This window comes from Antechinus flavipes, chromosome 4 (genome assembly GCF_016432865.1).
Source record: "Antechinus flavipes isolate AdamAnt ecotype Samford, QLD, Australia chromosome 4, AdamAnt_v2, whole genome shotgun sequence".
NCBI classification, from domain to species: domain Eukaryota; kingdom Metazoa; phylum Chordata; class Mammalia; order Dasyuromorphia; family Dasyuridae; genus Antechinus; species Antechinus flavipes.
Genome location: NC_067401.1, coordinates 72,084,342 through 72,100,945, shown reverse-complemented (window position 1 = coordinate 72,100,945; position 16,604 = coordinate 72,084,342). Strand labels below are relative to the sequence as shown.

Here is a 16,604-nt window from a genome sequence, read left to right as displayed (position 1 = left end):
AAGTCAGCAATAATTTATTAAGCATCTACTATATGCTAGGCACTGTGCTAAGTACTTGGGAAACAAAGAAAAGCAAAAAAAAAAAAAAACAGGCCCTACTTCTGAGGAGCTAACAATTTTAAGGGTGAATTAGTATGGTAATAACCATCTATAAAAAAACTCAACAAGAAATTGGAGATTATCTGTATGTATGGGATTGAGATAGATATCTTGCAAAAGTTGGTATTTTTAGTTGAGATTTGAAGAAAGTTGAGAGGCAAAGATAAGGAAAAAGAGAATTCCAGACATAGGGGACAGTCGCTGAAAATGCCTTGGGGAAAAAAATGTTTTGTTTAAGTAACAGTAGGGAAGCCAGTGCCAGATTATGTGATATGGAGTGAGGGTGGGATAAAGTAAGGGGAGGGAAAAGCAGGAGGAGTAACATATAAAAAAACTGGAAAGATAGAAGAGGCCAGATTGTGAAGGGCTTTAAAAAGATTAAAAGAGATTTGTATATTGATCATGGAGGTAACTGGGAACCACTGAAGTTGATTGAATTTAAGTAGTTGCTCTTGATCACATCCTCCCCCCCTTTTCATTGCTTTTAGACCCTTACTTTGAATTTTCCAGTTTAGTGTGGATGCTTGTAATGTGTCCATTATATTTAATATTGATATCATACATACACATTTATATTCTTTAAAAAATAACATAAAAATTATCAAAATTACTGTGTGCATCCATATGTCATATAGAATGGAACCTAGTACATCCTGAAAGCAAAAGTAAAAAATGTTCACCTTCACTTCATATGGATTTAGTTTAATTGATGGTTTTTTTTTTTTCTAGGTGGTTCCTTGAAGTGCTAGGATATCCCAAGTCTTCTAAAGCTAACATCATCAATGGTGTACTAATGACAGTAGTATTCTTTATTGTAAGGATTGCAGTTATACCTCCTTTCTATAGTCATATTTATGCTCTATTTGGAACAGAACCTTTCAACAGACTAGGATTTGATGCCCAAAGTGCCTGGATTGGTTGCAGTAGTGTTTTAGATGTAATGAATGTGATGTGGATGATCAAAATTTCAAAGGGATGTCTCAGAGTCATCTCTCTTATAAGAAAGGAGAAAACCAACAAGAGTCATCAAAATGGAAAACTTGACTAAAAATGGCATATTGAAAAACACCTTCATTACAACTTAACATTTGTGCTGATATGTGCTGATATGACATTTCTTGGCATGGTCTCTGCTTCTTTATTAATATTTGCTATTCAAGATTTCCATGACAACATCTGTTTTTAACTTTAGGAAAGAAAAACTAAGAGTTGCTTTTATTCCAAGACACCTTTTCAGCTTTCCAGCTGCCTTATAAGCATGAATACAACTTTAGGAGTTTAAAGAACAATTAATGAATTCAATGAAGATCTTCAGAAATGTATTACCTGCACTAGCATTTTTCACCATGAAAAGATGGCTGTGTTCATGTGTGTGGTGCACTTCATTTTATCTGGGTAATTCTGTCAACAGAATTTAAATGACCTTTTTTCTATCAATGTTTTCTTGGCAACCAACACTTGTATGGGCCTTGGCTTCTAAATGGTCAATATTAATCAAGGGACTTTGAGACATGAAATGATGACTCTGGCACAGCTTATCCATTTAAATATCTGGATGAAGTTCTTTTGCCTCGTTATATGTATCTAATTAGCTCAGTCATGGAAAATATTTCCTATATTGTGTGATTTTTTTTTCTTTTAGGTAGATAGGGATTTTGTATATATGCTCTTTTTATATTTTTTTCTTGTTTATCATGTCAGAACACGTAAAATTTTGGTTATTTTATAACCAACTTTTGGGGTTAGCTGAAAAAAGAAACCAATCTTAATTTCAGAGGTATTTTAACAACTTGGAATTTCTTAATTCCCAGTTTAAGACTAGTTCAAATTCTGTTTTTCCTGATGGAAGAAATTTCATATAATTAGCAAACTTATTTCCCCCTCTTTTCTTAATAATTTTCTCTAGAACTGAGCACATCCTTCCTTGATAATGTGTTGATGAAAAAAGAGATTGAAGAGTGGGAGTGGGAGTGGGGAGGGAGAGAACAATCAATATTTGATAGGAGTAGGCATCTTAGAAGGATATTCCAAATGTGCCTACTCTAGTGTTCTAGTTTTATCTTATTTTATTAATCCCTCCAAAACTTCTCAATATTTGTTGACATCCTTATGATTAAATATATTGATGTTTGTCTCCTTTCTTATTTGTTATCTGAAATAATCAGAAGGTAAATCTTTTACTATATATGATCAGTTATTAATGAAAGCTATTAAACAGGTTGTTTTTTTTTTTAATTTCTGTCTTTAGCATTTTATCAAATTAATACTGTGGTCTATTTTTATATAACAGTAAGAACTGACATAGACCTAATTAAAAACTTCCACAAGAGAAGAATGATTTCTCTAAAAATGTCAGTAGGTGATTATGCGGTTAGAATAAAAGGATGAATTGTGAAGAAAAGTATGATGATTTTGCTGCCTTGTCTCCCTCTCCACCTACCTTATAGAAGATAAATTATTCTCTTGTGATTTGCAAAATCTTCTTTGCATTTAAAGCCCAGTAATCATCAGTACCAAAGATCATCTCGTACAGTATGATATCTATCAGATTCTTGAGATAGGCCATTTATCTTCCTAAAAATACCCTAAAAATATTGCAGGGTTTTTTGGGGATATATGTGTATGTTTTTAATAGAGTTGAGACCCAGTGATATGTAGATAGTACTTTTCAAGTTTTGTGGTGGTGGTTTTTTTTTTTTTAATTTTGTCTAAAAGACAAAGGACGATGATGTAATTATGTGCATGTGGTGATTATTAGTATTATCACATTATCACATGTATATAAAAAAGAGCAGTTCATTTGCTGAAAGACTGGTGATTGAACTCTGTTTTGTTCTACCTATGAAAGGAAAATACTGTTTTTATCTGACCAAGGACGGACATCAGGGATTAAAATAATCTTAATAATAATAATAATAAAATTTGTGTCAGATACATTTCTAATTATTTTCACTGGAATGGAACTTTCACTCTTAATAATCTGATAAAAGTTCCACTTTGGATTGTAAATGGCCTGATATAGTCAGAAATGATTTACTAAATCAAACCAGAGTTGTTTTTTCTTATTTGAATTGTTTGTCCAGTCTGCAAGTCATAAAAACATTTGGGGAAAAAAAAAACAAAACCTTATACTTAAACCACTTAAATAATTGGCATTTATTTTTAAAATCATTATTACTTTTAAATCCTTAATTAATGGCACACTACCAGCACCTTGCACTTAAATAGTCAATAAATTTTTATTGACTTCATTACTTAGATGAAAAAATAGGAAAAATATTTCTCTCGCCCCAGCCTTTTTGGCAAACACATATGCACACATACTGTTTTAGAAATACATAGCTGTAGAATGAAATAAATTTGAAATAGAGAGCTTAGTTCTTAAGATATCTTTTTAGTTCTGAACATAGATTAAAAAGCTGCTTGAGATTAAGACAGTATAAATTTAATATTCTGAGACCTCAACACAGTATTTCTAGCTAAAATTATATGTTATATCTGTCACAAACAATACCTTTCATTAGCATAAGTACCTCAAATATAAATCTATTGGAAGTATCATTTTAAGCTATTTTTGCTTATGTTAATCAAATATATAGTATTTGTTTATATATTTGCTGCATATTATTTACTATAAATTCCTTAATTTTAAAATCTAAACAGTCCAGTTTCACTGCTGATATAAAACACATGAAATGAAAGATAGGTAATTTAATAACTTGAAATTCACATACTTCACAGAAAATATATTTCCTCAAATTTAGTTGTATTGTGATTATGACATTCTGAGATATAGATGGTTTAATGATTTGGAAATACCTCTGGTTAAGAGATGAGAAAATTTAGATACTAAATATTCTGAGTGAATGGATCTTAGATGAATTTTTAGGGCCTCATATTTGAGATTCAGATGTTTTTCAAAATACATAAAACTAGTGTAAAGGAATTTTCTAACAACTTTTTTTTTGTAGGAAATTAATTGTGTTATTGGTAACTTGATATTACCAAAACTAAAACCTTCATACTGTGACTTTAAAACTCAGCAGAAAATTTTGTTACATAAGTTGAGTTAATTACTCATGTGATTGTCCATGCAAAATCAGAATTAAATATTAGCTGTGTAACTAATTAACACAATTAAGTATTTTCTTTGGGCAATTTAAAAGAATTAGGACTTGAGTTTGCTCTTATGTATAAAATCCTCTTAATGAAGAATGCCTGCAATTGTTTAAAATCCAGAGTGATAGGTTAACAGGATGTTTATGTTAGATAGGGAAAGTTCTTTATTATAAATTTTTCAGTCCAGTTGCTAAAAATATGTAATATTTATGGAAAAGTCCTGCATTGAAAGAGATATAATAGTTACATGACTTGACAACTTTAAATAACTTTAGGTTAACCTTTAATTTAACATTTAAAATTTTAAATGCACTGTGCAGAATTCAGTATAGTGTTAAAGGTCTAGTTAAAAATTTGCATAAGTTTACAATAAACATTTAAATAAAACTCTTTTCTAAAATTTAAAAATAAATTTGACTCGAATTACATTTTTACTAATGTAGGTTTTATAAAAAAAATTTAGGCTTAAAATTTGTATAATTTCTTTGAAGTATATGTGGAATTTTGGTGGTACAGTCCCCAAAAAATTGACCTCCGTTTTTGAGAAAAGTTGACTTCATTGTCATTTGCAAGATTAGTTTTTGGTGCTTGTAGCACAAGGATTGTTCAACAAAGGGTATGTCCTGGTAGGTATTGTGGTTTCAAATGTGTTCTCCTTTAGTACTCCAAAGGAAATTTGCTTTGTTCAAAAGGTATTTGTATTACTGGGGATATTTAAATTGTCACTTTAAATGTTTTTATTGCGATTGCCTCAAACCAAAAGTTTGATAGAAATGGTTCTAAGCTGGCTAATCTAAGTTGGTAGTATCAGTTGTTCATAGTGATTCAGCACAGAACATGAAATTGCAGATTGCAGATTTTATTAAGAAGCAAATGAAAAACATGACATCACAAGTCATGTGGTGTAACTGGTGCCCCAAAGATTGTGCATTCACATGCACTCACACCCCTGAACTAAACTAAAATTCATGATCTGAATCAGAGCAGCGTAAAATCAGTGGGGCCTGATAATGGACTAAGGTTATCGGGGAGGAGCTCTTTTACCTAAATGGAAAGAGTTCTCTGAGCACTCGAACCCAGACCAGTTCAGTATGTTTTCACTGGTGGTTAAGAGAAGCATCCACACTGGTTCCTCTAAATCTGTCTACCACTATCATTCTTCCATAGCATTTGACTGGTATATGCCTTCCATTAATGTACCCCTCCACTAGCCTTTTGGTCCTTGGATGTGTTGGGCAAATTTATAAGTTCACTGTAGCATATGCTCCCATACAAACACACTTACATCACCTGAAAGGATTATAGGGAGATATGAATGAAGACCATGTTTTATTAGACAATTATGAGAAGTTGTTTGGGATAACAAGAAATGATTCTCTAGAATCTTAATATCTGTTTATTATGTGCAGGAAAGCTAAAGATGTGGTTTCACTGGAAAGTATCTGCAACTTGTGATGAGAAAGTGGTTGGATAATAGATACTTTATGAGCTATTTAGGGATTTTAATACTAAATCTTGGTATTATCTATTCAATAGTTCCACCAGCAAATAAATGAATTGTTTAAGATATTTTGCAAAAGCATAACACCTATGATCTTTGTTTTTCCAAATTTCTTTGATAATAACAAGAGTATGTAAGTGGGGAGAGCATTATGGAGATGAGTGAAAAATTAAAGGCAGCTATAATAAAAGAATGATTTGCAATGAAAATGTTTACATTTCACTTTGAGCAATGGACATGACCTGATATAAGGCCCTAAGATTAGGACCAAGGGCAATGAAAAAGACTATTTCCATATTGAAAAATAAATTTCTTTGCATAAAGGAATACCTCTGGCTGAAAACTCGTTAACCATTGGTTGTGTAATGTTTCCTTTGTACCTCTGTAATCTTGTAATTAAATGAGGTGAAGGTTATTTGTTACTTCCTGGTAAATGAAACCTAAAACATAAGCAAATAAAATATTGTGTGTATTTTTTTTCCTCTCTTGCCTGATTGTTGAAATATTGTATAATTATGTCTATATTTTAAGGGCTTTTATGTAAGCATAGAAGACACTAGATTTTTAGTGATTGCTACCAATAAATATATGAGAATGTTTTAAAAATTTTTAATCAAAAGTTTTTAATATAAAAGGCATTAAAATTATGGATTTTATTTGAAAAAAATATATGCATACTGCAATAAATTCAAATATTTAGATATTTTAGATGTAGATGAACTACATATGTAATGCTTGCACACAAATTTTATGTAAAAGAATAAACAGCATATACTATTTAAAATGTCATGGTTCTATGCATAACTTTGTTCCTTATTCTATTCATCCTTAAACTATTTGCTTTAAAATGTAATTAATGATATAATTTTAAATAAATGCCATAGAGTGCTTGGATTATTGGTATATAATGTATGTAAAACAAGATTTTTTAATGCTATTCTGTCTTCATTGATCAATTGGATGACAAAACATGGAATTAAATCAGTAATTTAATATTCTTAGTAGTGTATATTTTGCTTTTCTTATCTGGTCTTTGGATGTTCTTTGAAAAGAGCATTTAATATTTATTTAGAATTTTTCACTAAAACTATAAATATTTGAATTAACTACAACATTTATATAGTTTTGCAATGTGTGATGGTATCTGAGCAATAATTCTTGTGTTGTCTGCATGATTGGGTTTATGATGAAGAGAATGCAGTTTTATCCTGTAAAATTACATTTATTTAAAAAGAATAAGTAAAGTTTTTTTTAAAAAAATCTTGTGTTCTTTTATTCAAGACTTTGGATATTTTAGAATAAAGTTTTGCATTTTGTGAGAGAGAAATATGAAGGAAAAAATGCAGTCATAGTTTGAGAAAAAAAGTTTAATCTTAAAAATCCTATCTTTCAAATCCTAATTGATAAACTGATGTGGTTATCTTCCCTCAATTCTAAATGCCTTCTACTCCTTAAAAAAAAAGAGAAATGTTCAGAAATCACTATATTATTGCAGAGTTTGCTTTCCTCTCAACTTCTGGTCCTCTAGCAAGCATAAATAAGTTTGAGGAAGAGTAGATAGTAGCCAGAGTTGGTAGCAAAAGGAACTATGGCACTTGACACTATGTCAAACAGTTATCAAGTTTTTGAGATTAGATTGAGAGAAAAAAAGGCATTTGTATTTTACATTTTCTTGTTTCTGTTGCATTCTCCACATTCTCATTTCCTCTCTCAAGTTTTAGGCCAGCTGTTTTGGGCATGATTCCCAGCTTCTCATGTTGTATGTGGTTTGATACCAGTTTAGTCTTGGGATAGATCAGGAAGCAAGACCCTAGCTAGATGCAATGCAGTAAAAGACTGGCAGTTGGAGAATATAATGAGTCATGCTTCTAAACATGACTATCGTGTTGGAAAAGTCTGTCAAAGGAACAGCTGAATTTCAAAATTAAAATAGTTGCAGCTGTCAGTTGAAGGATAAAACTTGGGTAAAATTACAAATAGGTCAGAATAAATTTGGTTCTATCATTTATGTCATTAACAATAAAATCCTATACAAATGGACCTTCTGTGTTTCATAACACATTCTCACTTCTAGATCCCCTTTATTTATCTTTGCTGTCTCAGATCTACTTCCTTCATTCTTCCCACCTTGCTTTTGATTTTTAGCATGTGACAGGAAGATTATGGGCAAAGTTAGAGGGTTTTTTTTCCTAATTATATATTTTTTTATATCTATATATAGACTCCTTCCTACAAATAGATATAAAATGTTGGCTTTGAAGATGATTTTTTTAAAGTAAATTAAATCTACCTAATGTCTGTATGTAAATATTTTGATTCACTGAATAACTGTCAGGTAATTTTATGAATTATGATTGTGCTCCCAAGCTTTTACCACCTTGCAAATAGTCCTTCCTCTCCCTTATTCTATAAAGATAATGGACGTTGGGTGAAACTACCAGTTTAGGATCATTAAAAACATAGTAGAATTTCTCAAATGTTATCTAATTTCATCTTGTCTTCCCGCTTAATTCTAGGTCAAGCTTGCTGCTCCATCTGCAATGCTGTTCTGAAATATATGTGTTAATGGTCTTTTCTTTTTGTACTCTAGAATAGAATGCCTCAATGAAATCCAGATATTCTGATGATCATTGAATGGAATGATTTGCATAGCAATATCTTTCTGTCTTATATACTTTAATATATGATTCATGGGACATTGAATATATGTAATGAGATGGTATGTTCTGCATCCACAAATTTCTGAAAGCTACTCTTTACCTTGCTTGGAATGCATCGTATGAATCTCTCCCTTGCCCCATCACACTGTAACTTCTATTCTACTTCTCTGTGTTTATGAATCCCCCCCTCCTCATCCTCTTTCCCACTCCTGCCCCAAATAGAATTTAAGTTTTGTAAGAGGAAGGACTGTTATTCACAGAGTAAATGCTAACAAATGTTTGTCAAATTTGAATTTGACACAAAATGCTTGTATTTCAGCAAGTTATTTTATAAGGTTTTATACTTGTGGACAAAAGAGATAGGCTAATCCAAATCAAATGTATGATAATATAGTTAATTGGATTCAGGACTGATTAAATGGCAAAGTTCAAAATGTATTTGATACCCACCTAGAACAAGATTCCCTAGCATATCTGGCACTGACTGTGATGGTCAGCATTTCTATCCATGATTTAGATGAAGATATAGATAACATATTTATAAAATTTGTAAATGATGGAAAGCTGGGAGAGAAAACTAGGATATTGGTGGCACATTGAAATATATACATATATAATGTGTGTATGTGTGTGTGTGTGTGTATGTGTATAGGCAGTCTATCTAATAAAATGAAACTTAATAGAGTAAGTGTGAAGTCCTCCATTTGTGTAGAGGACTGAAACTCTGAAAAAAGGTATGCTTGAATCACATAAGAGAGCACTTAAGGCTAATTACCTATTCCGTGTGAGATAATGGCTCTCTGTAGGTATTTAGATGAGATGGTGATGTGATGGCTCTCCTCACCATTGGTGGTTGCTGAATATTTGGGTAGTGAGGCAAGGATTGGACGGGTTGGGGAAGATAAGTCAGAGTCACTTGGCAGCAGGACGAGGAGGAGAGAAGCTGAAGACTCCAGAGTCCAGGATTCATCTTTGGCAAGCCGCATGGCAGCTTGCCTGCCTCCTTCACTTCTCCTCCTAAAGACCAAAGACTTTGGTTTATCCTGACTCCGGCTGATCCTGAGGCCCTGTAGGGAGCTATTCCGGACATTACACATTTGACTTCAAAAAAACAACTATACAAATTCAAAATGGATAGAGATATGGCTATAGACCAGATAAAGACCTATGATTAGATATCATACTGGAAGTATGACTAACAAAGCTAACAATCCTTGACTGTATTGAAAGGTATAATGAATAAAACCAGGAAAGGTAAAGTCTCACTTTATTCTGCCCCTGATTAGATCATATCTGTAGTTTTGTGTTGAATTTAGAGTATCACATTTTAGAAAATATTTTAGCAAACTATGCTGTATTCAGAGAAGATCGATTATGATAGTAAGGGGAATGGATGCTATTTTGCAAAGGCATCTCTTGAAAGAATTAGGAATATTTAACTTGGGGGGGTGGGGGGAAGAAACCTTCTTAGGAATGGAATGGGACTGGGCAGAGGTAAGATATCTTTGAGAATTTTAATATCTGTCATGTTGAAGAGGAATTTGAATTGTCTTTTTGCTATGAAAGGTCAGTATTAGGAACAATGAATGGAAGTTGCAGAGTTAGATGTAGGCAAAATTAAAGGAATGCCAACTGTGAGACAGGAAAGGATAGTGAATTTAAAGCTTTTGTTAAATTTAAATCAAGAAAAGAAGCCAGGAAGGAGGGGCTGAGGGTAATATGGGACTTTAGCCAAACGATTTTAATTTTTCAGGTTCTCAGTATTCTCATTTGTAAAACAAAAGGACTGAACTAGATGAATTGTAGGTTTTTTCATATTTCCAAAATTCTGTAATTCTATAAATAATATCTTTGATTTGAAATAAGGTGTAGAATTACCTCTAAATTATTCCCAATCTTACTCTTTCACTAATGGTTTGAGATCCTCAGAGGATAACTACTATTTATTTTCAGGGTTTCCAGTCTTGATAGTTCTCACAAGTCCTTGTCAGAGTATTTTTCATTAATTATCAGCTAATAGATTAATAAATAGAGGTATTTGTTTTGATTATTTGGTAAGAAAAAGTGTAACAAAATATCCTCTCCAAAAGTTTGGGTCACACTTTCCCATAAACACATTCAGTTCCAAAGAGAGAGTGGGATGAAGCTTGGGAGTACATTGGTAATGAGGTACAGCAAAAATATACATATATAATGAAGAGAGAACTCCTAGCACTTTGTGGGCTGGATTCTTAGTATCTATAGCTTGCATTTTTCTCTGGTACAAAGAGTCATGGTCCTTGAAGGGAAAGGTCCTTACCTTTTTCTTTAAGTGAAAGTATTTTCACATCCATTTACCCTTTATGCTGAGTGAAATTTAATTTCCTACTGGTTGGGTCTCATGATTGATTAGGGTGGGGAGAAGGAAAGGAGAAATAAAAGATCATCCCCTCCTTGCTCCAGGGTAATTCCCTCTCGGGTCTGATTCCACCTCTGGAATCCTCAACTCCTGAATTTGCAATTCTCTTCTATTAAATATAAACAACTGTTGTTAGCTGCTTTTTTTATACAAAGATCTAGATCTATGTCTCATTCTGGACAATCACAAGGTGAGTGTGGAGTCATCTGCCTTCATTCAATAGCCAGAACTCTCCATCCTTTCAAATAGATTGATAGGCCATATGTTATTATTATGGGGTTGTAGGAGAATCCTTTAACAGGTAGTTAAAACTTTGAAGTCAATTTAGGTGACTGGCCCTTCTATGATTATATTAATTGAGATGGGGATAGAACCTTAACCCTTGTACTGACAACTAGGGGAAAGAATCCAGTGGAAGGTTATAGTAATGTGATCAGGCTTCATGATGGGGAAAGACAACTGTATTTGAATCCTAGCTATGCTATTTATTCCACATGTGATCCTGGGCAAGTCACAACCTCTTTGGGCCACAGTTTAAAGTGAGGGGGCTGAAATAGTCTTCTGATCTCTATTTCTGTGAACCTATGACATTTGAAGAAGCTATTTAGTGATATGCCAGTTGCTGAGGAAGTGAAACAGGCATAAAGAAGGAGTTAAGATAGGAGAGATCGATGAAGAAATTATAAACATAAAATGGCTAAAGCTAATCTTTCTTCCACTTGACAAACCTTCTGTACCTGCTGTGTTCAGAGCTCTATTCTAGTTAGGTGTTTAGAAGGAAGACAAAGGTTAGATTAGACACATCTTTTATCCTCATAGCTTGGAATCTATAAGGCATGAGAACAGTTAATTATAATACATAATATTGCATGATAAGTACATTAAAGAGTTGAAGCTAAATAGAAGAATCATTCACAGAGGCTTTGTGTGGAAAAGAATTTGCTATGCATTCAAAAGAAACAATAAATCTTCTAGATCTCTTTTGCTATATGGCTAAAATGGAAATGTGTTTTACATGACTGCACATGTATATATCAAAATGCTTACCTTCTTAAGGAGGGGGAAGAAATTATAACTCAAGTATAAAAAAATAATGTTAAAATTGTTCCAAGTGTAATTAAGAAAAATAAAAAAATTAATGTTATGCCTCAAAGTTTTCAGATTGACATGGATGATCAAAAGGGGAAATGACAAATGTTGGAAAGACTATTAGAAAATCAATATACCAATGCACTGTTGGTAGGAGGGAGGGAGGAAGGGAGAAAAAAAGGGGAAGGGACGGAAGGGGAAGGAAGAAAGGCATGAAAGAAGGAAGGGAGAGAATAAGGGAGGGAGAGAGAAATGAAGAGACAATGAAGAAAAGGGAGAAAGAAGGAAGGGAGGGAAGAAGGAAGGAAGGAAGGAAATATTAAGTGCCTATTACATGCCAGGACATTGAGGCAGACAGAAGTCAAACGATTCGCCCAGGGTTACATATCTAGTTCAGTGTCTAAGGTTCAGATCTTCCTGATTCCATATCCAGTACTTTGTCTATTGCATCACATAGATGCTTCTGACCTGTTTGAATGTAGTGAAATATTATGGTATGATAAAAAATGACAAAAGGAATTGTTTTGGGGAAAGCTGAAACAATCTGTATGAACTAATATAAAGTAAAGGGAATAGAAGCAGAAGAATGAGTTCTATAATAACATTTTGAAGAAAAACAGCTTTGAAAGACTTTTGAACTCTTATCAATGCTATAACAAACCATGATTCCAGAGGACCAAAACCATGTCCAGAGGACATGAAGCATATTACTCAATTCCTGGTAAGAGACATGGTGGATTGAAAATACAAAATAAAACATACATTTTTGGGAACAATGAGGGAATTTGCTTTGCTTGATTATGAATATTTATTATAAGGATCATATTTTTCTTTTTTGTTGTTGTTTAATGAGGTTGGGGAAAGGAAGTGGGAGGGGAAATGAATAAATACGTGTTAATTAACAAAGAAAAAAATAGTTATTAAAAAAAGACCACATACTGTCTAGTATGCTTAGGCTGACATAAAAATGAACAAATCCATTCACCATTCTTGTGTTCGCTCTATTATTCTAAAGGTTAATTGTTGATTTAATTAAGACCTCCTGCCATCCTCAGTACACTTATGGGCTTCCAACTGTTAAAGGCAAAATCTATGAAATTCAAATTCACTTTCATTTTCTAAGAATTAAAACCAGGCTATAAACTTTGCTATAAAAAATAGGTTGAAGAATAGAAAAATAATCAAAGTCCAAGAATCTCTTCTAATATGCATTTTGATTTAACTATAGCATATCAGTCAAAGTCAACAAGTTTTACAATGCTTTTACTATGCTCCAGGTACTATAGTATGCAACAAGGATGGGGAAGACATCATGAAATAACTTTGTACATACAAGACATGGGCAGAATAGTTGTAATCTCTCAGGGAAAGCACTTCAGGAGCACTTTCAGGGAAAGCTTTGGGGATTGGGGAGGGAGGTAAGGAGTTGTGATTCAGTAACAGGAAAGTTTTCCTATAGAAGGTGGAATCTGAATTAACTTTTTTTTTTTTTTTTTTTTTTGGCTGAGTCAATTGGGGTTAAGTGACTTGCCCAGAGTCACACATCTAGAAAGTGTTAAGTGTCTGAGGTCAGATATGAACTGAGATCCTCCTGATTTCAGGGCTGGTGCTCCATCCATTGTACCAACTAGCTACTCCTGAATTAACTCTTAAAGGAAGACATGAAAACAAAAATAATAGAGGAGAACATTTGGGCATGAGGGACAGCTATTTAAAAATCAAGAATCAATTGACAAGTATTTTATTTGAAGAATTGAAGAGTCCAGGATAATGAAAGCCTGGATGATTGGAAGAATAGGCTGGCATTTGACAATAATGGGAAAGTTAGAAGAAAGAATATAAAAGTAAAGAATTTTGTTTGGAACCTGGGAGTTTGAGATGACTGAAATACACAGCTAGTGCTGGGACTGTGCCAAGGACTGGGGCTATAGTGACTGTAGATTTAGGAGTCATTTGCATGGACCTGATAATTAAACTCATGGGGGCTGATGAAATCACCAAATGAGATAGTATAAAAGATAAATAAGGCTGGGGGCGGGGAGCTTGACGGTTATATATGTTGCTCTGTCATTTCAGTTGACTGATTCTTCATGTCTCCATTTGGGGTTTTCTTGGAAAAGATATTAGATTGGTTTGGTATTTCCTTCTCCAGCTCATTTTACAGATGAGGAAGCTGAGGCAAACAGGGTTAAGTGACTTGTCCAAGGTTGCACAGCTAGTAAGGACCACATCTGAATTTGGAAGATGGGTTTTCCAGACTCCAAACCTGGTGTTCTATCCACTGTGCCATCTAGTGATCCTATATACACTGTTAATGAGCAAAGAAAAAAAAAGCCTTGTGAAGAAAACCTTGAGAGAAGATAACATGCAGGTGATCAATCAGTGTTATTGCAGAAACATTAAAGATGAGGATTGAGTAAAGGCCATCAGACCTGTAATAAAGAGATTGTTAGTAATCTTGGAGAAATGCATTTCAATTGAATGATGAAGTCAGAAGACAGATGACAGTGTGTGACTTTTCTCAGTGTATCTAGTTTGTCCTTGGTTCCCAATGTGAACAGACACTACCACCAGTCACTATAGTTCCAGAGATATTGCTAAGAATGCCCAAGAAAAACCCCAAATCTCTGACCCTCAGAAGTACACAAAACCCACTTCTGATCAAGGAGGTACACAAGGAGAGTGTGGCTCCTCTCCTCTTCCTCCCCCACCCCAGATCCCTCCATGGGACTTGGCTAAAAATGTTCTTTCACCTCCTGCTACTCCTTTTCAGAGGAGGCAGGTCCACGAGTGTGGAAAGTTGTATGTGTATTCAGATCTTTTTGGATGCACAGATCAGTTTTGCTTATTTTTTCCCTCCCTTTTCTCTTTTTCTTTTAAGATTTCATGTTTTATAAAAGGATTCCCTGGAGGAGAATATAGGAGAAAACTTAGCTAATGACTTAGAACTTGCTTTATCCTGTCTAAGGAGAATTTTTTGAGGGTCCCAAAGAAAAGGACTTACAGGAAAAAAAAAATTTCAATGAACTGTGAACTATCCACCACGTGTACTTTCTAAACTTGTGTTCACTTTCTTCTGTACTCTATGCTTATGGGAGAGTGAGTCCCCAGTTTGATATTAACTGTTTTTACTTAAAATATCTTAAAAATACTTTTCTAAATGCTAATTAGGTGAGTTAGATTAATTGATGATAATCAGTGGGGAAAACACATCCATGGGAAATCATGAACTTTAGCATTAGCAAATCTCCACATAATACCCTCACCCCAATACCTACCTAGTGGACCCATAAAACCCTGAGGAGGTATGGGAGTGAATTGGAAGCAACTTTGGGGATCAGACCTACTATTAAAGAAATAAAAAAGCTGCTCTGGAAAAATTTATGGCCTGAAGGAAGAAGAGGAGGAAGAAAAAGAGGAAAAGGAAAAGAAGGAAGAGGAGGAGGAGGAGAAAGGAAGAGGACAAAAATGACAATGTCTCAAAGAAATTAATGAAAATTCTTTTCTAGTTCTAGAAAAAAAAAATAGCAAAAGTAAAGTAGCTTTGAGTCTAGTATTTCAAAAATCGTGATGAATACCTGAGAGGTTTCAAATACACTTTCTAATTGTACACAAGTGACTTTAGACCCATCCAAAAAAGTTTCACTGAAAGGTACAAGAAACTAGTTTGTGGCCCAAAGGGCTATAAAATTATGCATAGCTTTTGATCCAGCAGTGTCTCTACTGGGGCTGTATCCCAAAGAGATCACAAAAGAGGGAAAAGGATCCACATGTTCAAAAGCATTTGTAGCATGCCTTTTTATAGTGGCAAGGAATTGGAAATTGAATGGATGCCCATGAGTTGGGGAATGGCTGAATAAGATATGGTACATGACTGTAATGAAATATTATTGTTCTGCAAGAAATGATAAGAGGCAGCTAGATGGCACAGTGAACTCAGGAGAACCTGGGTTCACATCCAGCCTCACATACTTAATACTTACCAGCTGTGTGACCCTGGGCAAGTTACTTAACCCCAATTGCCTAAACAACAACAACAAATTATGAACAGGCTGATTTCAGAAAAGCCTGGAAAGACTTATATGAACTAATTCTGAGTGAAATGAGCAGAACCAAGAGAATATTGCATATAATAACAACAAGATTATAGGATAATCAGCTGTGATGGACTTGGCTTTTCCCAATAATGTGGTGATTCAAGACCAGAGAGAGAACTATGGAGACAGAATGTGGATTGAAACATAGTATTTTCACCTTTTTGTTTATTTGTTTCTTGTATTTTTTCTCTTTTTTGGTCTGATTTTTCTTGTGTAACCTGACAAGTATGGAAATATGTTTAAGAATTGCACATATTTAACCTATATCAGATTGATTTCTGCCTTGGGGAGGGAGGAGATGAGAGGTGAGGGAAGAAGGAAGAAAAATCTGGGACACAGTCTTACAAAAATGCATGCTAAAATTATCTATACATGTAGTTGGAAAATAAAATACTATTGAAAATAATAAAAAACCAAAAATAGTTTTTAAAAAATTATTATAATTACCTTATCTCTTGTACATTTTGTAGAGTCTTTATCTCTTCTGTCACAGACAATTCAAACATACACTTCCAAACTCCTTATGACAGTCACTGGTAGTCTCAACTTACCACCAGTTTCATATTAGCTATCACATCAAAATAAAAAAGGATTTGATGGAATTTATATGTTTATGTCAGGCATTATGAATGTGGGTTGTA

The 16,604-nt window shown here is 33.6% G+C and overlaps 1 protein-coding gene across 1 annotated transcript in view; it reads left to right on the top strand.

Annotated features, from left to right (window-relative positions):
• The window catches only part of TLCD4 (TLC domain containing 4), an 80,513-nt gene extending 73,796 nt beyond the window's left edge, over window positions 1–6,717 (top strand). Inside the window, exon 8 of the mRNA XM_051993298.1 lies at window positions 829–6,717. Within this exon, the coding sequence (XP_051849258.1) occupies window positions 829–1,147 (319 nt within the window). The 3' untranslated portion in view covers window positions 1,148–6,717. The remainder of the gene's footprint in view (window positions 1–828) is intronic.
• Window positions 6,718–16,604: the final 9,887 nt, after the last annotated feature.